This window comes from Dermacentor silvarum, chromosome 3 (genome assembly GCF_013339745.2).
Source record: "Dermacentor silvarum isolate Dsil-2018 chromosome 3, BIME_Dsil_1.4, whole genome shotgun sequence".
Taxonomy (NCBI): domain Eukaryota; kingdom Metazoa; phylum Arthropoda; class Arachnida; order Ixodida; family Ixodidae; genus Dermacentor; species Dermacentor silvarum.
This window is the reverse complement of record NC_051156.1, coordinates 6,595,730-6,620,737: the sequence shown is the minus strand read 5'-3', so window position 1 is coordinate 6,620,737 and position 25,008 is coordinate 6,595,730. Positions and strand designations below refer to the sequence as shown.

The 25,008-nt window shown below is 47.0% G+C and overlaps 1 protein-coding gene across 1 annotated transcript in view; it reads right to left on the bottom strand.

Moving 5' to 3' along the window:
• Window positions 1-24,379, bottom strand: part of LOC119445288 (potassium channel subfamily K member 17) — a 181,522-nt gene extending 157,143 nt beyond the window's left edge. Inside the window, exon 1 of the mRNA XM_037709602.2 lies at window positions 23,251-24,379. Coding sequence (XP_037565530.1) covers window positions 23,251-23,716 — 466 coding nt within the window. The 5' untranslated portion in view covers window positions 23,717-24,379. The remainder of the gene's footprint in view (window positions 1-23,250) is intronic.
• Between the last annotated feature and the right edge of the window lie 629 nt (window positions 24,380-25,008).

Genomic DNA, 25,008 nt, shown 5'->3' with positions numbered 1-25,008 from the left:
CCTATTGGTGACTATAGTTTCGTTGTTACTATGGTACTCAGCGGCCGCAGGTACTGCGGGTTACCTAGCTTGGTTAAGAAATCGATTAGTCGCTCTTTTTGATGCGAAAGCGCCAAATGGCTCATTCAGCGAAAAAGCCGACCTCCGGCATCTGTAGGATGGCAACGGCACCAAAATTCCCATTGCCTGCGACGCGACTTCACGAGCGCGCCTCGTCGGAGCAGAGCGGGCGAAAGGGGACACGTGCTGCTGCAGTAGCGCGCCAGGTGTTGCGTAAGGGGAGAGGGCATCGCCGCGTTGCCAATTCATTCGCGCTCTCGCTCTCGGAAGCTTGTGTTATTTCCACGTTCCTTGTCTGCGCAAGGTGGTGGTGACAACATTTATCGCCAAATAAATGAAGAGGGAGGCAAAACCCCCCTTTCATAGCAAGAGGCAGCCCTTAGGGGGCCGCCCTTGGAGGGATATCCGCTCATGGCGGCGGCGATAATCCGGCGCTGGTGTGTAGCCGGCCAGGAGAGTCTCCCAGTATAACTCCGCCGTGGTTGGGGATGGAGGGTGCAGAAAGGTAGGACATGTGAGGGGGACGTGAAGAAAGTCTTCCGGTTTCTCGCAGGGCTTACAGGAGGACAGGAACTGATCGGGGTGTCGGGCATGAAGGAGAATAGGGTAGGGAGCAGTACGGGTCTGGAGTCGGCACCAGTGGGAGGCTTTGGTTAGGGAAGGAGCCGGCGGTGCGTAAACACGCCGGGTATCTCGGTAATGGGTGAGGATGTCTCTGAAGGTAAGCAGACGCTCCCGGGCCTCAACGCGCTCGCTTGCCCGCGAGGAGTTCACCTCATCAATTGTTGATACATATCGTAGTTCCTCATGCCCGAAAATTCCGCTTAACGGAGTTCGCCTGTGCATGAGGTCATTGCATTAGTAATTTGTCGCATTATTCCACCAATACCAGAAGGGAGAAAATGCATGCTGACCGCAAGGTCATTGCCTAGCACTACGGTTGGCACGTGAAAAGCGGTCAGCACAGCCGGATGGCGCAATAGGCGTGCACTTCAAGAAGAGAGGACAGGGGAGCGGTTAATAGCAAATAAGGAGACTATATATACAAATCACAACTAGATAAATCGTGCCACGTTTCTCAACGTGTCGGACACCTAACGTCACAGTCATTGCTACACGCCCCGCACGCCATCGCTATAGCGAAGCTGGTAGCCTCTAGTTGGTCGGGATTTTTAGCGGGGCGCCCTTACGGAACAAAAATACCTTCAGCGATTAAAAAAGAGCCTTCAGCGATGGAAGCGAAAAGTGCATACATTCTTTGGTATCACGCATACGTACACAGCACAGCATTCGTTTCAATAAAGAACAAGCACAAAACAAGCATCCAAATCACATCGTTGATGATAAGGCGCTCCTGATAACAATTCGAAACACGTAGCGCTTCCCGCTTACGCTACGGCAGCTTGCGACGTGGGGAGTGACGTCACTAGTCTTTCATATATAAAAGAATCTGCCTAGCAACTGATTTCATTGTTGTTGCAGCACCGCTACGGGTAGGCAGCGCATAGTTAAAACTTCCAAGGAGTAGCGCGAATACGAGGAGCAGCAAAGTAGTAGTAGTAGTAGTAAAACTTTATATCAATCAGAAACCGGACAAGCTCCTACCCCAGTCCACAGAGGGGGTAGGGGGTTAAAGACGAAGTTTGTCCAGCAGGGCGGTGCCCCTATTCCAAGGCCCCACTAGCACGGGCCATCCGCTCAGCTCGTTGGATCAGTCGTAGCTGATCTTCCAGGGCCAAGGGAAAAGAAACGGCAATACGACCAGCTGCGGCCTTATGCCACCAATCATGATTACTCCCATTACTACCAATACTCTAAATTATCATTACTACCATTACCATAAAGCAATAAAACATTGCATACCCCCTCAGCAGTTGTAGTGGTGGTTTTCAACAGCTTTACTGGACATCCACTTTCGCAAGGCCGAGATGGCGAGATAATTTTTTATAATTTCCGCTTTGAACACACATGTAACACATCGCACGATGCTTGAACACTACGCTATCATGAGAAGGGCGTCATTTGGCTAGCTTATCGTTTGTCCTCCCCCCGATATTGCATCACACGAAGTACTATTAGTGTTTTACTCCATTAGCCAAACCGATCATGCATACGAGAAAATATATAAATGCAAGACTAGACATTTTCTGCCATTAAACGACGTCGGGAGCGGGTTGTTAGCGTGTTCAGAACCCAGGATATTGCCCGAGGTGTTTCGATATGGACAACGCTCGCTTGTAGTGCGCTCGGCGCTTTCTTCTAACGTGGAGCTTTTGCAACGACGCCTTTTACGGAGCATCATCGGCGATAACGAGCCACGTTGGCACAAGGAAGCCGTCACTAGTCTTAGCCTCTCGCGACGAAAGAGTAGACGAAATGGCTCTTTAATGACGACAAGTCATTAAACGGTCATTCCCCGCCCGTTGGCATTGAATGGGGAGCTTATGCGTCAGAATAGTGGGCAAGCTTAGAGCGCCAGTAGAGTTGGCGAAAAGTGTGATCAATAAAATAAAAAATAAAAGAGGAGGCTCCGGGCAAAGTTGCGCAAGTAGTAAAAAAAGCTCAACAAAGAAACTGCTACGGCCTGAATGAGATCGGCGAGCGAAAGCGCTATCTTGCACTTGTGCACATCTGCCAGTATGTGGTCCCTCAACTATGAGCTCTGGTAAACTATCGGAAACGTAACACATCGCACTTTTAATGATAGTGTAATGTTACAAACTTACAAAGATCGTAAAATGAAGAATGCGATGGGCCGTGATGAAAAGGGTGACGGCTTCATAGGTAGAGAGTTGTCGAGTGACATTCAAGCCTGCCTTTATTCTTTGTTGCTGGAGATTTGCAAATGATACCAAACTTGCACCGCGATGGTTCCAAGCTAGGCATTTTGAATAATGCGAGGCAAAATAATGTTATGCTTTATAGTGTGCAAGTAAAGAAGAGTTCCTGATTAGTGCTTACTTCCTTGAAGCAGTGAAAGTGTACATTTATGAAGGCCAAGTAATCAGGTAAGAACGAGGTAATCATAAACTAAGACGAACAAAAATCAGGTGCAGCATTCATTATCTTGTACTCCCAGGTCATGAACGGAACAGCGGCTTGGAGGAGTATAACCAATTCAAAGGAAGGTATGGTCCCTCAGTGAACGACGAAACAACGACTGGTAGACGCGATATTAGGATATAGAAAGACAGCGCTATATTTCAGCGAGCGAACGCGGCGAGATAGTTATATAATTAAAATTCACGGAAAGAATATTTGCGCCGGTCATGTAAAGCATATGTAAGATAAATTGTGGCCTATTAGAGTAACCGAACGGGTATAGGGGTGCGTCCCCGGATTAGATGTAGCGATCGCACCAAGTCCGCCATCAACGGATATTGCTTAGATGGAGTGACGTGGTTAGGAAATTTGCAGGTATGTGATGCGTTCGACGCTGGATCAGTGCGTCTCCCAGCAGAATGCAACTCTTCTAATTCTCTTCTAATTATGTCTACGCGCCTTCCTCTACTGAACACGGTGGCTGTGAATGTGTTGTTGACGAGCTGCTACCGTTAACACTACCAAAAGTCGCCCGGCGCAACTGCCCAAGGAAGCCCTACGTTTGGCCAGCTCCCGATTATCTTCCGTTTCGATATCACTGCAGAGAAGCGGGGAACATCTACCAGCAGGGTTGGCACCACCAGGTCGGAATGCGAAAATTCAACGTCAATGCACCATGCCCTAAGTAAAATGAACAACCACGAGACATGGCCGGGGGCTAACTAGCCGAAAAAAAAACGGTGATCTGGACGACCGTTGCCCGCGCCCCTACTTCTTACCCCAGCGCCGGCTGTACTCAGGCCCAAGCCGTGGCGCGTCCGTTAGCCCTTACTTGGAGAAGTGATGGCGGTAAACGATAGAGGCGCGGTTTCTTTTTGTCAAAATTTCTAAGATTATCCGCCGCTGCGAGGTCGTATCAAGGACACGGCGCTGTACCGACCAGACACTCGACCATGGACCTACACACCTCGACAAACACACGCTGGCGCGTCTTATCAGCAATATGATTAACGCAGCTGGACAATTCAGTCGTCTTCCAACACCGAGAGACAACGGCAACGCGAGACGGCGAACCACCGGTGCCGATATATTAAAAGACGGCAAATAGGTTACCGCTCTTGCGGATACAGGAGCCAACTTCGTGATGGGATTGTGGTGTGTGCGTTGTTTCCCATTTTTCCCAACGATCGCTTTGACGGAATGGATTGTCATAACGTTATCGCTCCCGTACAAGACGCGCTTACTGCATACGAAACTCCTCTTCGTTTCTCCCTTTCCCTCGCAAACGTTTGTGATTTGATGGCGATAGCAGCATGTCTAATGATACTGCACGAGCGACGCGAATACTTTTGTACAATCTGGAATGTCCGCGACCACCAGCGATTACATTGGAATGCACGATGACGAATGTGTATGTACCGTACTGACTTCAAGAATGTGATTAGATTCTACGGCTGCCAACAGCACTCATCGCTATCATCGGCGCCTAATTAAGTGCTGCGTTCCTTTCCTGCCACAGTTCCCCCCCCCCCCCCCCCCCCCCCCGAAAAAGTCACCTTGTTCCAATGCGCTCTTGCTACGAGCATTCCTGCCTCTGCCATCAATACTTCGGGACAATATGATGGTCATCTCGCAATGATGTTACTGTAAACACGAGAGGATAATGGACAGCTGATATAATACCTAGAGCAAGGCACCAGCGGTTTATTGGAACAAATAAGGGAATCAGTGCTAAAGGTATGCAAACGCTGGAGAGGATGATCAATAAGGTGGTCTGATGCAATTCGGGCATTTTAAGGAACATAATGAAGTCAGCTGATTCAATACAGTGGTGATTACATATCTCTTGGAGACGCCTTCGTCCTCCAGTACACCTAACATAGACAGGTGATGATGACCGGAAGCATTACGCTGACAGATGATTATTAGTGGCACACCCGCCGCGGTTGCTCAGTCAGCCTAAGGCGTTGCGCTGCTGAGCACCAGATCGCGGGATCGAATCCCGGCCGCTTCGGTCGCATTTCGATGGAGGCGAAATGTAAAAACGCCCGTGTGCTTGCGTTGTAGTGCACGTTAAAGAACCCCAGGTGGTCAAAATTAATCCGGAGCCCTCCACTACGGCGTGCCTCATAATCAGAACTGGTTTTGGCACGTGAAAGCCCAGAAAGAAATTATTGGTGGCACGAGCATCGATTGACACTCTTGTTTCTTGCGCAGCACTTCCGGTTCACCTCCCGAGACGACCGGGGACGAAATTCAAAATAAATCAGAAAAAATTTTAAAAATAGTATAGTACAAAATTCGTGGGTTTCATCATAAATATGATATCAGAGCATAGGTTTAGTTACTGAAGTGTCTGGAATAGTTATAAATAATTAGCTGAGACGAAATTCAACGTAAATCAAAAAAATAGTACAGCCCAAAATTAATGGGTTTCATTATAGATATGGTATCACAGCATAAGTTTAGTAACAAGTTGAGCTACTGAGGTGTCTAGAATAATTAGACGAAGAGCAACACGAGAACAAGGGGAAGCAGGAGCCAACGTTTCGACAAGTGGACTTGTCTTCTTCAAGGCTCACCTTGAAGAAGACAAGTCCACTTGTCGAAACGTTGGCTCCTGCTCTCACCTTGTTCTCGTGTTGTTCATCGTCTGGAATCTCCATGTCCCGCTTTCCCCGTGTTTTCCCCGGAATAATTAGAATGAATTAGAAATCACAGATTACCGCACACCAAAGCACAGAACACCAACGCCGAGGTACGAGTTCCACTAAGAGACACCTAAGTAAAAGATTAGGGTCACCTACTGTTTTTTTTTATTTTTTATTGCTCCCTTAAGTTAAAGAAATGTGTATGGAGAATATGATTTTTTTTCCTCAACACAGCTAGCCTAATAGAAAGTGAATAGTTGCACGTATTGCAAAAGGTCGCGGGTTTGATTACTTGCCGCCGCAGCCGCATTTTGATTAAAGCAAAATGGAAAAAAAAAGAACACCCTAAGATTTGGGTTCACGTTGATAGAGATGAGCTCAAAGATTCCCAGGTGGTGCAATTATTTTTGAGTCCTTCACTGTGGCATCTAAGGAGCAGTACTGCTTTGGGGCGTTAAACGCCATGCATCATACCAAGCATTCTCTATTGATTTCGTCCTACACTCGTCGCGGTGGCGTAGTGGCTTTAGCATTGCGCTGCTAAACACAAGGGCGCGGGATCAAAATAAGTCCGGCCGCGGCGGCCGCATTTTGACGGGAGCGAAATGCAAAAACGACCACGTAGCATGCATTGGATGCACTTTAAAGAACCCGAGGTGGTCAAAATTAATCCGGAGATCCCCACAACGGCGTGTCTCATAATCATATCTTGGCTTTGGCGCGTAAAACCCAAAGATTCATTTTGATTGATCGAGATTCGCTCAAAGCTGATGTACAATTTTCTTTTAAGCACCACTCCAACTGTTTGCAAGTCGTGAAAACAATTCCTAGCGCCGTCATACATCAGTTAGCGCTCTTTTACAGGAGGCGAACCCGGAAACCCTGGAGGTAAGGCGATATCGAGAGAGGCTCAAAATGTTATATTTGATTCATCGGCACCATGTAAAACTAGATAAGAAATTGTATATTACACGTTGTAGCCGGCGCCTAACGCGTTCATCACATTCATTCAGGTTAGAAGAGTATCCGCACCATACCACTTTATTCAAGCAGTCGTTTTTCCCCCGAACCATTCATGATTGGAACGCTCTGCCTGAAAACGTTCTTCAAAGCTCAACCTTATCATCCTTTGTGCACGCTCTCGTAAATCTATGACCCGAAACGTTTCCCACGATCTCTGTCCTATTCCATGTACTATGTGATATAGATCAAAACATGTTAAGGGCACCCTTATTTTTGTGTGTATAAGCCATTGTGTAAATGCGTACTGTATTGCGGATTTCCCCGATATCTTCCTTGCTTTCTTTTTTTCTTTTTTTCAATGTTGTTTCTTCTTTTTTTTTTTGCATTGTAACGAGATGACGCTTTGCTTGTTTCCACCATTCTTTTTTTTACATTCTTTTTTGTGTTCATATGTTATTAGCTTGTTAAACCTTTTATGTACATCCCACTCCTGCCTAGGGCCTGGCAGTACGAAATAAATAAAATAAATAAAATAAACTGAACACTCGACAACTGGTCTCAAAAGAACTGCATATTGCGAAGGATGGAGTTACCCACATTTATTCGATCGTTGAAAACCCCACTCGATATCTGTTTAGGCCTCTTCGTGTTACCTTCTAAAGGCAATGTCATATGAAATATTATGATTTCTAAACACATTTGCGACAGCGTCCTGGAGCCTGCTATTGAGCACTTCAATCCCAGGAAATCATTAAACATCTGCGGTGACATCAGAGTTCACAGCGCAAAGCCTTTAGCACACAAAACTTGTATATTGCAGCAACACGCTTCGCAAGTTAAACGTGCATGATGGTCTTGACTTCTAGTCAGCGGTAGTTCGCAGTAATTCATCCGGTTTTCAACAGGCAGCAACACGCGTCAGCGAAGACCCCACATTTTGCATACCGCTACTACGCCCATATTCACAGGTCCTTTTCCTCCTAATCGAAGCGCGGATTTTCCTTCCCCCTAAACACATCGGTATGGAATGTTTTCTTCCGAGCAGTGAAAACTAATGCATGTTCTCTCATTAGGGCGAATATTGAGTTGCAGTTCATTACGCACGCAAAATGATACCAATAAAAAAGGTATAAAGCGTATTTCAATGGGCCGAGAGTACTCGACTGAGTCTCTGTAAACATGAACACGATATCATATCTGAAGAGGTTGCCCCGTCTACAAGCTAATGCCTCCCTGGCGCCCAGCTGCAGCGCAGTTAATAGGTTCACGTGGTGGATATAGGATTAAAGGGAAACTGAGACATCCACCCAAATGTAGCAATTTGCTACAATGGAAACCCAACCGGGTTCCTCGAAGCATTGCATATAGAGGAACCCGGTTGGGTTTCCATTGTAGCAAATTGCTACATTTGGGTGGATGTCTCAGTTTCCCTTTAATTACTTATCTCCACCTAGCGGATTTCCGCTGAACTATTACGTCATACACTTGGATATAGGATGCGCCCTTATGTCTGTACTTTTCCCTGAGCCCGGAACGGTGCATCTCTCAATTTCGGAGAAGCCAACCGTTAAAGAACGTCAAAGGGAATTCGCTCGCTTTGTCAACTTTTGTTATTCTGCGCATGTGCATCTGTATTCTTGTGCTGTCGACAATCGGTGGGCGAAAGAAGGCCGAGCATTTCGGTTTTTATTCAAACGTGGAAAGTGATGACTGCCACTGCGTTCCACGCTAATGCGGGCAATCACAGTGAAGATAGCGACAAAAATATTTATTCGGAAGATGCGTCTTCCGCTTTTAATCGGGTTTCAAGAAGGGACCAACAATATTGCAAAATCAGTCAGTATTACAATCAGAATCGAAACTTAAGTTAACGAGACTGAACGTGAGTGATGCGTTCAACACACGGCAAAAAAAGCACCTTCTTCAACATGGCTACTCTGAATGGAAGCCAGGCACATCTGAACCTAAGCATCTGGTAGCGGGACACTCACACGGGAAAAAAAGCACCTTCTTCAACATGGCTACTCTGAATGGAAGCCAGGCACATCTGAACCTAAGCATCTGGTAGCGGGACACTCACACGGCAAAAAAAAGCACCTTCTTCAACATGGCTACTCTGAATGGAAGCCAGGCACATCTAAACCTAAGCATCTGGTAGCGGGACACTCACACGGCAAAAAAAAAGCACCTTCTTCAACATGGCTACTCTGAATGGAGGCCAGGCACATCTGAACCTAAGCATCTGGTAGCGGGACACTCACACGGCAAAAAAAAAAAAGCACCTTCTTCAACATGGCTACTCTGAATGGAAGCCCGGCACATCTTAACCTAAGCATCTGGTAGCGGGACACTCCGAACAGTAAGTTATCGGCCCACCCCCCTTTTTTTAACTTAATAATTTTTTCAGATCCTGTATTCTTTCTTTCCTTTCTTTTTGTACTCAATGAAAAAAAAAAAGAAACTTGCAACGAGAATAGCAAAAAGGTGCTCTGGTAGCAGCTTGACAAAGCTCCTACCCCCTTTTTTTCGCACAAGAAACAGTAGAGTGCATATATGCAATGCTTCGTACATGCAGATTATACCAAATAAACTGTACAAACTTAGATTCAAGATCTTTTGAAAAAGAACGAATGTGCAACGAAATAAAAAAAAGCTACAGTCTATCAGAAATAAAAAAGAACAATACGACAGGTAACCATATTGAAACCGCGCATTGCTGAATCAGTGGCTAAATGCACTACAGAAAACATAAATTACGCAAATTGCGAACAAAATTCTTTAAACAGAGTTGAACAGGGAAAATACGAAAACAGTGCTAGACAAAAATGTTAAAGTGGCTACAAGCTGCAAGTTTAATTACAACACAGCTTAGTAATACAACACAAGCAACCACCTAAATTATCGTACATTGCATACACAAACAATTACGTACAATCTGCTACGGTTTAAACTGGAACACGTACGTATGTGCATCTATTACTACAAAGTACGCGGACACATTATTATTAATATCAGTCAAACGCGCCTGTGCCATTTAAGCAAAGCAGAACTATCTCGGCCAGTGCAATTATAAGAGTACAATAACGCACTTTCTACCATCGTGAGATTTGCAGTCTCTGGAAAATTATTACAGACTGGCTTTGCATGAACGCTGCAGTTGTGCACAACCATTCTAGATTCCGATATACGTTGCGCGCTTCACCGTTGGCGCAAGACCTAAAGCCTCAGAGATGGAGCTGCGCAATGTTTAATTACAACGATGCTTGCGGGCATGGTCTTCGTGAGAAAACAGAATAGAGACGCAAATGGTTGGGGGAAAAAAGAGAGAACTATTTCGCGAAAGCAAGCGCTATCGGCTGGGTTAGAGCACGTGAGTGAAGGTGCACCTCATTGCTATCTGCCCTTAATAGCAAAGTCTAGAGCAAGAGAAAAGACCGGTAGACGTTGGGACATGGCCTACAAAATGGGACATGCAGGTAATATCATGAAGTTATGACATCGCTGCTTTGAACAGGCCGCGGCAGCACCCCCCCCCCCCCTCCCTTGCTTTCGCTTAATCACTCAAGCTTTCTATGTGCCGCGTTTTATGAACACATTATCACTGGTGCCATAAAATTTTTGCTGCTACACGTGCAGACTGTCACCAGAAGTTTTATCTGCGCAAGAAAGCAGCGCCCATCTACACGGGCCTCGGTGAAGCAGACAAGAAAATAAAAAGGAAAAAAAACGAGATTAAGCAACCAAGCAAGAGATGACAGAGCCCTGCCCACAACAGCCACAAGAAGCCGACTACCGGGACAATTAAATTTGTAGCACGGAGATTAGGATTGACGCAATCCAATTGCACTTTAAGATTGACCCGAGAGGAGATGCAGAAAAAGCTATTGCGTTGGTGAGAGGTGCTGAAAAACAGCCTGACATCACCGAATAGGACCGAATTTCGTTTAAATGGTGCTGTTTTGAAGAGTGAACTGGATCCTGGATTATCTTACCGCATTATCATTATAATCATCATTATCATCATCAGTATTTAGTAATATTTAAAAGCCCATTGTGCTGCATTCTATACGGGAGAACGAAGATGTTAGTAAGGCAAAATCGTCACCTTTATGAGCAAGAAGGAAACGCCATAGAATTTGACCGAGACAGAGAAAGAGAAAACAGTTGAATCTAGAATAGAGGATATAAAGATAGAAATACAAGAAAAGCATGCGGGAATTATGAAATGGCATACTAGAAATGGCCTATAGAACGCTAAGAGAGTACGATGACAACATAGTGGGGGCGGATACGGGTTGAAATAACTTTGGCTAAACGCTTGAATTTTTTTTAGATTCAACGGCTGAAAGAAAACAATTTTGAGAACAGCAGCGAACTAGGCTAGTAGGTTGTGGTTAACTTTGTAAAAGGCACGCAGAGAGAATGCAACGAGAAGGGTGTGTCAGGACGGGCGCGCCAACTAATTATTGAAACGTGGAAGGAACAACAGTAATATACAAAAACTTTACGCATGCGCCACCCGGACGTCAGTCCCCACTCCCTATACATTACAATATAGATAAAAAATGTTGAAAACGTCGCCAAAATCAGTTACTTCTCGTAGACAATAACCTGACAAGAAAGTGTTTTCATTTAAACACGAGGCGTCAGTATTTGATGCCGAGTGGAACCAGTATTGAGCAGCTTTGTCGACCATGAACTTGGAACGAGAACTGAGTAACATGCACTATTAAGGCTGCCCCAGGAGAATTATCTGGCGTTCTTGAATAGAAATCAATCTCCAACGCAGGTAGACGATCTAAAGGTAGTCTACCTGGTCTTTCAAGAGACATGGTGCGGTTTACATAACACTTATGAAAGTGCTGAGCTAAAGTGCATTCATTTGTTAGACCTTCGTCTCATTTTGCTTCGGGAACGTGTCTGTTCGGCCTGTTGCAGCGCGAAAAAAAAATACGATATTAAATTACAAGTCCAGTCATTCCAGAATTGTTTAACTTGGAATAGCTGCGTCATCCCCAATGTCATCGTGTACTAAGTCTTGTTCACATTCCGCGAACGACAACTTCACTGCTCAGGCGGCAAGGTTCGAAAATTCGGCGTGGCCAGATTCAGGTATGTTCACTTCTCGCGAAAAAATACTCTGAAAATGAAGAGCTTAAAAGAAGCCATGAACGCACGTGACTGACGCGGCGAGAAGAAAACTTTCAGCTATCGCCCAACCTTGCATATATCACACTAAGGAAAATGCGCGCAATGTTTACGGAGTCGATGTCAAGTTTTCGACCACCAACAAGCTCGGAAAATAATGCGTGAGGTTATAGAAGTGAAACGGGAGGGCAGAGAAGAGAAAATAATTTTTAAATACAGGTTGCGGGGTTTAGCGCTTCGAAACTGCGGAGTGTGTTATTGGGGGCGCCGTAGTGGCGGACTCAGGAGTGATTTTAAACACCTTGGTTTGCTTAACACGCACCGAATGCATGTTACACGAGCACCTCCATTGGAATGTGGCCGCCACGGCTGGAATCGAACCTGTGACATCGTGCTCGGCAGCTCAATGCCATAGTCACCGAGCTAGCTCGACGGGTGGAAAGAACCAACAGCCGTGTACATCACAAGACATGACGAAATGACGAAATGCGCCTTACGTAGGCTGTGTTGTGTGTTGCGTCCCCCTGTCGTGCGGCAAGTACTACGTAGGCGAAACAAATCGCTACCTTAACACAACTCTGCGCGAACGCAGCAAGAGATTGAAATATTTCACCAGCTATAATCTTACCTTGCATTTGTAAAGAGTGCTAGTGTACGCCGTAGTTGCAAGTAATTAGCGCGGTGAGAATTTCCATATCCAACGAGTGGGTAACTTGTCCGTCAGCCGTGCCTCCGTAGTTCCGCTTGAAACTGAAGTGAGCCGCACGGCTATTTAAGTGGTCCTAATTATGTTTTCTTAATTTCAACCACACACACGGAGTAATGGTTACAGACGCGTGGAGTAGTTTGTTTATTTCAGCTACAAGAGCATTCTGTGTTTCAATAAACCCTCTATTGGAGTCGGCGACCGCGCCCCGTCTACCTTTTACGCCTTCTCATTCGTTTTACTCTTCTTTTCGAAACTATACAAATAATTACTTGAAATTCCGTGGAATATTACCATATTTCATGGTCGGTATTATTTTAAACATATTTCAAAGCTGAGCGGTCTTATGGCGCCGCGACAGCGCAGTCATCTGAAGTCGTTTTCAAGCTGTTTATGCTCAGCTGCCAGTCATACTCAGATGTTACAACGTTGGCCGTGCGATCCTAAATTTCCCCCATGGAGTTAATTAGGTAAATCTAGAGAAGGTTCCTACAGGTTTGTGTATGTGCTATAAGTGTGGAAGAAAAAGAAGAACTCAGAATAAGCAAGATGTCGAAGAGCATTTTCTCTCTCATTTGAATAAAACGGGGCATGAGAATGATACCAGTGACAAAGGTGAAGCCGCTTGATTAAACGACCTAGCAGGTGCAGCTAGAACCTTGTAAGCGGGTAAATACATTCCACGTGAAAGGCAATAAGGATATACGCACAGCCCCCGTGCTACGTCCACGTGTCGTGACCGTTATAAGTAATGGCCGTCGGAGGTCAGCTGCGAACTCCGTGGCGTGGTCGGCACGCATTAGGTGTGCGGGTCACGCCTTTCGAGCACAGGCCGCGCCAACTGGCGCCCGGTAGCGAGACAAGGAACGCGACCAGGCACGCGATCGGGACAGCAACCGTCGCTAGCTTCGCCCGTCACGGCATATATAAATTAGCCGAAGTCGAGGTTGTGAACGTCGGATGAAATGTTCCGGCCATATCAGGAGCACACTGACGAAACCTACTAGATGTTACCGCGAAGAAAAAAGTACGCCGTAATCGTGTTTACAAAAAGCCCATCGGGGCGGAGTGTCAGTGATTACTCGGGTCAAATAATAAAGCCCAGTTCCGATTGACGCTGGACACGGCCTTTTCAAGGACGTCGTTTCTCGACATTTTCGCCAAGTTTTGCTCCGCCTTCGTGCTCCCGGGCTCCCTCCAGCTGGCGTGAGGCTACACGAGCCTATAACCGCATTGTCCCAAAGCATAGGCGCCAAAACGAGTGCAGAGCCAAGCGATATTGTTGCCAGGAACCACAAAGAAGCTCCGCTTTTACCCTATTGTCTTCTAGAGAGCATCGGCGTCAGTTCGTATATACGCTCTGATAATGAGGTTATAGCAAAGGATCCCACGATGGCAGCATAGAAGTATAAGAGGAACAGAACCTGCTCCCGGTGCAGGGCCAACAAATGTAATATTTGTATGCAGCACAAAGTGCAAACAAGGAACGTAAACAAAATTTGAAAAAAAAATAATAAAAGAAACGCGGGATCGCTTGTCTGCTTTTCAAGGTCGGTTGTCTGTTGGCGTTTTGTTCTGAAGATACATTTTTCCAACTTGCTATGATTTCGTGCGCAAGTACAAACAGGCTCGCCCACGTTCCCCGAACATTGATCTTTGTTCTTTCAAACCTAAATTGTGTTTTCGCAACAATGCGCAGAAACATATTTGTGAAATAGGCCCCGGAAACCCCCCCCCCACACACGCACACACACACACACACACACACACACACACACACACACACGCACGCACGCACACACGCACACACACACGCACGCACACACGCACACACACACGCACACACGCACACACACACGCACACACACGCACACGCACGCACACACACACACACACACACACACACACACACGCACACACACACACACACACACACACACACACACACACACACACACACACACACACACACACACACACACACACGCGCGCATACACGCAATACGATTATTGTTGAAGTCAATTTACTGTCGCCCGCATCGCTTGTCTTCAAAAACCAAACGTTGAGATATCCTCATAATTCCGTTCTGTGCCGCTCCCTGCGTAGTGTTCCGAGAAATCGGATCAGTTTAGTAGGATTACTCCTACTTTGCCGACAAATGCATTGGCGTTCTAGTTACTTTCTTTTAAAAAAAATCGTCCTTTTATGCATTGCAGCACAAAAGTAACTGGAACGCCAATGCATTTCTGCGAAAAGTTCGGGAATTATTATTTCGACACTAGTGTCATCCTGAGAATTCCTTCCAAGTGGATATACGGCTTGCGAAATCCGCGGCTAGAATTTGTAAATTGCAACATGGTTCATAAGGTAGTTAGCTAAAAAATTATTTGTGAATGTTTAATAATTAGTCAAATATGCAATTCAATTTTTTATGCAAGTAATGCCCGTTTCTTGGAATAGACCAGCTCATGAACTAGAATTGTTCTTTCTGCCACAGGCAACCTTTAAAAATTTTTGAAAGTGATCGCTGAAACACGCGGTATATTCCTGCGCCTATGTATCGAATCATTTACAGTTGGAAGTCACCACCCTCGTTGTCCTTAAAGGGACACTAAAGTAACACTACTAAGGACACCACTAAGTCGAGCTAGATGGAAAGATTAGGCTTCTGTGATAAGGAATTCTTAATGCGCAGCGAGAACGCAACTTTTGTAAGCGAATAATGACGAAAATATAAAATTGGAGTAGCACCACCTGTGTTCAACTATAGTACCCCTGATGTGACGTCAGCCCTGGCTTATTCACAGAGAATGGCACAGTGGGCGGTCACGTGTAGAATACGTCAACACGTCCGTTTCGGTGCTGGTGATTGCAACTTAGGAGCAGCAGCGGGATCCCCTGTAGCAATTTTCTAAGCAGCAGGGTGTCACATACTGGCGCACCAAAAGCGATGACACACTTCTAGACGAATAATCTGTCGATGTAACTCAGCGTAATGTGTTCCTTTACTGTCGCTTTAAGAATGGTGTGTGCGGACAGTAATACTGCGCAGAATATTGACACGCTCACATCGTTCTAGTCGACCGAGACATCTCTTGTCGAGTTATGACTTACATAGAGAGACCGTTCGGCACAACACGCGCCTGCTACATCGGAAACAACTTGAACGTTGTAGGAACTTCAATAGCGAGGCTGGTCTATTATTGTCACATTGTAGACACGTGATGTTTGGCGGCTCTTCAATGTACGCTGGTGGATGTATAAATTGTAACCAGAATTTCGCAACGTGATTTTCTATTTTGCTACCCCAGATTGCACGCACCGCTATTGTTGTTGTTTAGGTGCTGAAACTTTATGGGCACATGATGCCATAGAGTCAGGCTTTTAATTTTCGCTCTCTGGCACAGTATTTGCGCCACTTCACCGTCAATACCTCTTGACAACATTTAGCGAGCGTAAGAACGCTCGAATAAAAAGCCACGGGCGGTTGGTATAGCATTAGGTGAGGTTGGGGTAAGTTCAGGAAATTTGGCACGCGATGGACCACTCTTACATTGGTACCACACGCTCAGGACACGAGCTACTGCCACGGCCGGCGCGTCTTGCTGTGTTTAGTGCACCATGATCTCAGTAACCAGTGCGATTCTCAAGAACATTTCAATGAAATCGGTTTGTACTTCTCGCTTTATATCCATGAGATCCTCTGTGACGGTGCGCTCCCAAAGCCACGGAATGTGGCGTGCTCTCCCCGAGGGTGCGGAATGTGGCGCGATTCGACGACGCTTCGAGCTGCCAAAGATCACGCGATGCGATCTGTTGATGCCACGAGAGTGGGACGGAGAGCGCGGCTAGAACCCGGCTGCCGCTTTGATCGCGGCGGCGCCTGGCCGCGGCCCAAGGGCCTCCGTCACGTGGTGTGCGCCGCACGTCCAGGTACACTGCTGGTCAGATCTGACCGACAAGCTGTTGGAATGCGGCCCCATCGTATTCGACGTAACAATGTTGAAGCAACCGACCAGCAAGCTCGGCGTCACTGTGCCGATGGTCCTATGTACTATGCTGGCAGTGGGCCAAATATTCTGACTTGGGAATAGAGGATTACCTGCCGATGGTGTCCGGTGTACGGAGATATTTGTGTACGTTAAGTAAGCAAAAATGACCTAGTCCCGGACTAACCCCTATGATCTAGGATACTGCTCCCTTCAAAACTGCACCGAGACTCAAGATAGCGAATGGCGGCACCGCCCATTGATTGAAATGGTCACTACGTTTCAATGACATCACCACGGCCGCATATAAGTTAAAATATTTCAACCAGGTGCTCTAAGCGCCTACTAGAATGCACTGTCATAGAATGGTGTTTCTTAAGCAACACCCCGACCTAGTAATTAGGAGCACTATCGAAGTGTGATTATCCCTTTAGTCGAGTGTCGGGATTGCCTCGAACTCAGGCGTACTCAGGCGTACCCGTTCTTGAAAGAAGGGGTTAGGCATACTTGCATGCTATTATGTAGCTTTAGGAATTTGAGACCTACTAGTGAATCAATCATCTACAAAATTTCGAATTGCCTTGGTGAATACGGTACATGAGAATGACCTCCGTTGTGATAAGAAGCGAAGTATAATGCAGCGCAAAACCAACCCACGAGAACAAAAGACTAGCAGATTATGACAAACGCTAATTTCAACTCAGTAGCTAACGCTCTATCAATCCAAGTACTGGCGTGTCAGTAAATGCTCCCTCGGAATACAACACATTTTATAACCTTTTGCTGAGCGGATTTAAGTAGGCGCTTCACAAATTGTACGTAATCGAACTCCTACACGAAAAATGTCGCCTGACGTCGTTTTCACGCGAATATCACCTTCACCAAACATGCCTAATGCCTCCAAAACGTTTACCGCGAAGTCCGTTAAGCGTACTAGAAGCAGTCATAACATTTTAGTCAAAAAAAGGTCGCCAAGGTCGACACTCAATGCCAGTCAACTGAAGGATCGAACGGTGTATAGCTTCACGAGGTTACGGAAGGCATTGCGTGATACGCTAACAGGATCGTAAAGGCATAGGTCAATTTTGCGAATTGCCAATCAACAGCAACGACTAAGTTTATAACGGCTGCTGCAAGGGAAGTTGGATGATGAGAGGGAGCGTGGGGGGGGGGGGGGGGGGGGGGATATGACGAAGGCAGGGATGTTACCAATCAAGAGTCCGGTTGGCTACCCTACGCGGGGGCAAGGGAGACGGTGAAGAGACAGAGGGGAGAGAGAGAGGGTGGGGTATGGAGACGTACACGGACCGTACTGCAGAGTCAAAGGCGCTCGTACACACCAGACGTTCTCACAAAGCACAAAAGTGCCTTCACTGCCTTCCGAGTAGATGATCGGTGGGGTCGGTGTTATAGTATGATCTGTTCACTCGGAGGACGATCATCTAGTTTCCTGAATGTGTTAATCATAGATACAAGTTTTGATACCACGTATAGCGTAGAATGCACTGGGGAAGTTGCAAAATTTAGGGGAAATTTTGGAGAAGTTGCGCTGATTTGTGGTACCGCTAAAACAGTGCCGCCACTGCGACTGCACGCCGGATTTAGATTGCACTTTTTTTTTTTTTTTTTTTTTTTTTTTTTTTTTTTTTTTTTTTTACCCACGTCCCCCAATTTACCACAGAAATCAGTGAAGCATAAGGGTGGGGGCTCGGGCCGGTAGGTGAAACGTTATTTTAGACAATAAACAAACGTTTTTAGTGCGCAAAACGTGGAAGGAAGGAAGAAGGCGATAGGACAGAGTCTCTTGATAATGCGCCCGGACAGTGCGCTCTGTGCTGTCACTTTCTTCCTGCCTTCCGCGTTTCGCACGCTAAAAAGGGTTTTTCCTTGCCTAAAATAGATCAAATAACAGCCAAGCACACCACACCAAGAAGAACGGGACATGTGTGATCTAGCTTTCCTTATCATCGCAAGGCAAAGAGGTATATTTTCTCGATGACAAGGGATTCCAATCAGTACATGCTTGATTTCCCCCCAAATTCCCTTTATCATGCTTTTCTGTATATTTCAACGCAACCTATGCAATCACTCCGACAGCACTCGTGCGCTATACAAGAGCGCATTCAATGTCATTGTTGTTATCTTTAACCCTCCCTTCAAAATAAACCTTCGTTTGATAGACCGCGTTCGTGTCGTGTGATAACCCGTCCCAGTGTATTTTTTTTTCGCTGGAAAGCTATACATCAACACGTACCAACTCGCTCAGTTCACCGTACTTCTAAAACAATGATCACGAGAGACCCACAAATCTCATCGTGATGAAGCTTTGCTGGGGTACTGTGGACGTGCGAAGATATAAGGAAAATATAATTATGCAGGGTAATAAGAGAAGGCATAAAAATTAGCGCTCTTTGGTAGTCACTAACAATTTCGAAAGGCGGTACAAGCAGGCTCAGTCGTTTTTAAAACACATACACGCCACATGGCAAAAAAACCGTCACTGGCGCCCAACGTCTTCGCTGTTTCTATTGTGGTTTGACACAGTCCGTATGCACCATATGACCGACAGTACATTTTGGTCGTGGTAGAAGTATATTATAGGCAAGGGCAATTTAGCACTTACAAAACCTGTTTCGCGCACTTTCGCTTCTCATTTTATCATAACGGATCTCGCGGACAACCGAGCCAGCATTCCTGCCTTTCTTTTTTTCGGCACGCTGAGAAAAAACAAAAGAGTTTATAGATGCTCACATATTCCTAACGCTGACGCGGACAGCGACGGAGCCGCATCAGGTGTATCCCCTTCGACGGCGTGCACGGCACGTCGCCGTCAGTGTGGGCAGCAGCCAGGCACTCATGCAGACAGGTGAGCCGCGTGTGTTTTGTACTCAAGACGATAAGGGGAGTAACCCTTGAGAGCAAGGTCATGTAATCAGTCATAACAATATATGAAAACACGGTGAGAAGAGCGCAAGGCGATTCACTGATATCGACGACGACGCACGAGCTTAGACGCGTACGAAAGCGCGCGCACAATCATTCCGCGTCGCGTAGCATACAAAAAATAAATTCCCTTGTTTTACGAGCCAGAACCACAAAATGACTGATCGTGAAGCACGCCGTAGTGGAGCACTCTGGACTCATTTTGATCAGCTGGGGTTCTTTAACGTGCACCTAAATCTAACTTCATGAGCGTTTTCGCACTTACCAACATCGAAAGCGGCCGCCACGGCCGCGATTGAACCGCAACACCACAGAGCGACACAAAGCTACCATAGAGCCACTAAGGTACCGCGGCTGGTTAACGTGTCGCACGCAAATATAACAGTTACACAAGTGCTAGAAAAGCTCCATTCTGCGTTAAATAGATCAATATCTTCGCGTTACTTCTAGCCAACATGCTCGCGAATTGCATGCATTCAGCGGCACGACATGACGTTTCCCGTTCCAAACTAGCAATTTAAATAATCAGTATGTTCGTGAATGTGAATACACGTTTCTTCTGTAAAAAAAATACATCTTGTTGATTTGAAGTTCCGCATAATCTGTCACTAATTTATTGCAAGGCTTACAGACAACAAACATAGGATGCCATGCTAACTGTGAAATATACAAAAGGTCACTTCACAGGAAACCGTGTCACGGACATAAGTTTCCGAAAGAAAACTTCTTTCATTGTTTTCATCAATCGCAGTTGCACTACTGTTCTGCAGTGTGGGCTCATACGAGTAACACCAACCTCAATTCACACTTCATTCTTCAAAAGATGGCAATAAGAGCTGTCACCGCGCCAACATACCGTACTGTGAGGTATAGCCACACGTTTCAGTTCTCGATGCATAAGGAATATAAAACAACTAATGGTCTATCGTCATGGAATAGAATCATGTGAAGCAGCTGATAATACAATTAAGATTACCGCAAACCTAAAATTGCATCCCCAACCATATTGTGAGTTAGGCGTGTCTCTCGGAGAGCACCAAATACGAACGGGTCATGGAGCGCAAACATTTGAATTTCAACTTGTACATTTTCTGAACATTAACAAAATCATTTAAAACGTTATATACGAGAGAAATTCTTAGGGCTTCCAAAGAGAGTGTTACGCTATAGCTACCGCATAACCGAAAGTAGTATATGTATTCAGTGTAAGACCTCTTAGATGTTAGATGGTGTCATTCAATGCGTGTTTTTATAATGTGTTCGTGATCTTCCTTTATATTCAGCATGTCGTGAAGTGTATTTTCTGCTGTCTGTCAAATGCTACGAGTGCTTGTAGGGGGACGGGACTCGACAGGCATTTTGCATTTTGCCCTTCTCCTAAAGTATTGCTGTACAACTGTTACACTTTGAGTAAACTTCACTTGATAAAATGTGAAGCGAGTGCAGGTTGCCCTCCGTTACCTATAATCTATCAACGCTTCTAAACGCGTCCGCACAACAATGTCACCTACTAACTGCATCGGTTCTGTTATGCTACGCGCGATGAGCTGCATACTAACGGCTCCAGCACTTGCAAAAGCCCCTGTGAAACGCAGAAATCGCAGAGCTGCTAAAGAGTGCTGGACCGAATCTCACGGAAAAAGCACTAACACAGCTGTTCATCGCCAACCACAGCAGCAATAACAGCAATAAGAACCGCAACGACAAAGAAAAAAAATCAAACGTCATGCCACATTTCTCTCCATCTAATATTAGCACAGAACCGAGCAAGACGCATTCTGGAGGTAACGCTTGCAAAATGTATGCAGCAGAATAGCAAGAAAAAAAAATATATACACTCGAATTACTCCTGATAAAATTTTTCAAATTAAGACTTTCGCTAAACTTACATTATCAACTTTGGCCGATCCTCAGGCCTGTCTTGTTTCCAAATACCACTGACGGAATGCGAAAACGGCGCCTCATATGCTGACAATGTTGGTTCTAATATGTCGATCCTCACCACCAGATGCTGGTGCGAGTTAGGCAGATTTACCGTGTAGATTACCTCGTTACGATTTACCGTGGTATATCCTCGTTACGACATTTATTGGCGAAATATTGTGGAATGATAATATGTATTTCTTTCTTCCGCTTCTTTCAAGACAATTAGGATAGCAAGTTGTCTTAGGTGACAGGGCGAAAGGCATACAGTTCCCAACAAGACCATTGCACCCATATTACCGTTGTCCCTTCTCTCTGTAAGACAACACCCTATAGGTCCCGCGATCACTTTTGAAACCCTCCCAAAACCACATTTGAGACGACGGTCAAGAACAGCAAATTACACAGAAGCTAATTTCGTTCCACCTTCTCTACAATGGCACTTAAGTCTTCATAGTGAGTCTCCTGAAAATGTTGAGACAAAAACAACTGGCGTAATGAGGTAAGTAGTCAGACCGTGGATAAGAAGCATAATGGGCCACAATACAAGAGCGTGAGGCACTTTCTGAAGAAAACACAAGTGAAAAGCATTTGCATAGAAATCAATAGCGTTGACTGAAAGTTCTGGAAGGTGTATCTTTTACATTGATGTGGAGTGGATTGAATACTGACGTTTCTCTGCCGGCCGTAGTGACGTTTTGCTAAGTGCCAGACATTAAAATCACCCTGCAGCAGGTGTTTCCATATTTAACAACTGCACGCCGATGGGAGTCGGTATGTCGAGTCGCTTTCATCTACATATCTGCACATAACACGCAGTCTAAAGTTCAGGCTGATTGCTTTAGCAAATAGTGGATCACCATATATACCACAACGCGTACCACTTGAGTCATTGGCACTGGAGAAAAATACTCGAACGCAACCGCCAATAGTCCCCTCACACTATTCGTAATCATTGTTGTAAGACGGAATTAGTACTTGTATTAGACTAAACAGCTAAAGCTATTTTTTTCTTTATGATTATTCTGTGGATTGCGCAAAACGCTATTCCTGCCCCGTCTATCGCAAGAGGACACCTGTTGTTGTGGCCGACTTAGTGAGCAGTTCTTCCTCTCTCTCTCTCTCGTTTTTCTAATAGGAATATTGGAGGCTCTCACAACACAAAAACTACACGCTCTGAGTAAAAAATATGTCATTGGCAGAGGCAGAAATACTGTTACGACTAAACGGCGCGCACTTCCTAACGTACCTTGAAAAGGGGAAATGGCGCGCTGCGATAGACTATGTAAAGTTCGCTTATATTTATGTTCGAGGTTCCGAATACGCTTGGGACGCGCCTGTCTGAGGTACGCACGGCCTCAGGCATCCACAGGTGGGTGATAAGAGCCAGTGCACCACGTCCCGAGTTTGACGAACATGTGACCATTCAAGCGACTTGTCCGGTCACCTGACGGGTTCGTCAACGAAAGTAATCACGCAATGGTCCGGAAATCGATCCGCAAACCGGAGTGTGTACAACAGGAGATTGTCATTTGCGAGTGGACACGTAACAAGAAAACGTGTATGCCTTTGTGCCGCAAGAGCACCCACATGGTTCCAAAGGGTCACGTGTGACCACACTAAACAACGTAGGTTTCTCCCATCTCATCTGAGCGCGGCAGAGAAAAGCCTGGCTCTCATTTCTCTGCGCAGACATTTGGGTTGATGGGAATGAAGAACAATAAGGTACATAGAGCAAGCGAGCCTTAAGAGAAATGTCGACCGGCAGTGACGCACCCATCACACCGGTGTTGCACGGCACTCGGGAGCAGATTGCCGACTCACCGATGGTGGTGATGACGGTGAGGGAGTAGAGGAAGGCCCCCGAGAAGGACCACTGCTGTCCGCCCGTGCCTATCTCCTTGCCGTCGTAGCCGTCCTTAACGGCAGCTATGAGCCGTGCCTGGAAGTCCAGTATCTCGTGGGACACCGCGGCTGTCCAGTTCTCCTTGTAGAGCACGTTTAGCCGGTCGGTGATCTCCCACAGGCGCGCCACGGTGTCGCGTCGCATTGCTATCACCTGGCTGGCCTTCTCCACCTCGTAGGGCGCTTCGAGCGCGCGGAAGGCGAACGCGCCCAAGATGCTGTAGCCGACGACGAGCGCGCACAGACCCACGTGCGAGAAGAGGAACGCGGTGAACTTGCGGCAGCACGACTTGCAGCGGTTCTCGGGCGGCGCCACGGCCGACGCAGCCGCCCCGCCGGCTCCGTGGTGGTGGTGATGCCGGCGGGAGGACCGCTTGCGCTCCATGGGCTGCTCAGCGGGGCCGCGCCGCCCGTCGCCTCGCCGCCGTCCATGAGCCGGCCAGCATGGCTGCGCACTGCTGCGGCCGGGGGAGAGCCTCGCCTCCGCCGCAGAGCGCCTCCGCGCCTGCGCGACGCGAACCGGGCGCTTCCCGCCGCCGGGGGAGCACACCGGTGCGGAAGGCGAGCTTGCGCGTCGAGCGCGAACACCGTGGCCGCAGCGGCCTGCCCAAATTAACAAACGCTCCCAATAAAAGCGCCGGCGGACGGATTCCTATTGCAGCGCCGCGTAGTGGAGCCAGATCGACGGCCCGGGGAACAGGAAGACGCGCGCTACCGGCGCGCAGGCATCGTTTGAAAAACCACCGCGAAGCGGCGCAGCGGACGCAGTTGCGGAAATTATTTCGAGCAAGCATCGTTCTTGGAATTTTCCGATTCGGTTGTCTCACTGTGCTCGGTCGACTGACACCCACAGGGGCGCGCTCGCGCGGGCGCCCGCCAAAAGCGAAAGAGTGCGCGAACGAGAAGCGCGAAGAGGGGGGCACGCTTTTTCTCCAGGGTTGTGACGTCAGTGGCCGTCGACGCCGTCGTCATCGTCCCCGGGCGCCAAGCCGAGAACCCCGGCCGGGCCCGGAGAAACGGCGTAGCAGCGATCGGCGCTCCTCGAACTCTCGAGTCCAAAACCACCTCCTCCCGGTCCCTATCTCTGGGTCGTGGGGCCGTCCAAACAAACGGAACGCCAGGCGTGCGCTCCTATATATCGACATGAAAGGCGCACCCTTGAGCGGACTCAATGCCGCTCGGTCAAGAAAGCGCAAAGAAGAAGAAGAGGCAAGCCGCGGTCCTTTAAACGCGCCGGAAGAACATCGGGTCGAAGCAAGAACCGAATGGGGCGCAGCTCGGCCGCGCCGGCGCGTTGAACGACGAGAGGAGGCTTTTGTGGGCTCGGAAAATGAGCGCGACGCCTCCGACGTGACACTAGGAGCGCTATGCGCGAAGACCTGCGTGGCATTGACGGCTCGGGCAAGACGTATTCACAACGTCGCGAATAAGGTTGAACTCATTCGCTAGAGCGGAGAGAGGAAGTGCAGCGATTACTCGAGAGATACTACAGACTTTGAATGCTCCAGCATGTGTACTATAGTACGTGCAAAATGAAGAAAGAGAGAGACTGAGAGAGATAGAGAAAGGCAAAAGAACCCATGCGCTAAACGCACCTGTGTGTTAACTGGAGCTGTGCAGCGAGCGTCATGCAACAGCTTCTTGTGAAAGAAATTAGGAACAACTGGTATGAGCAAT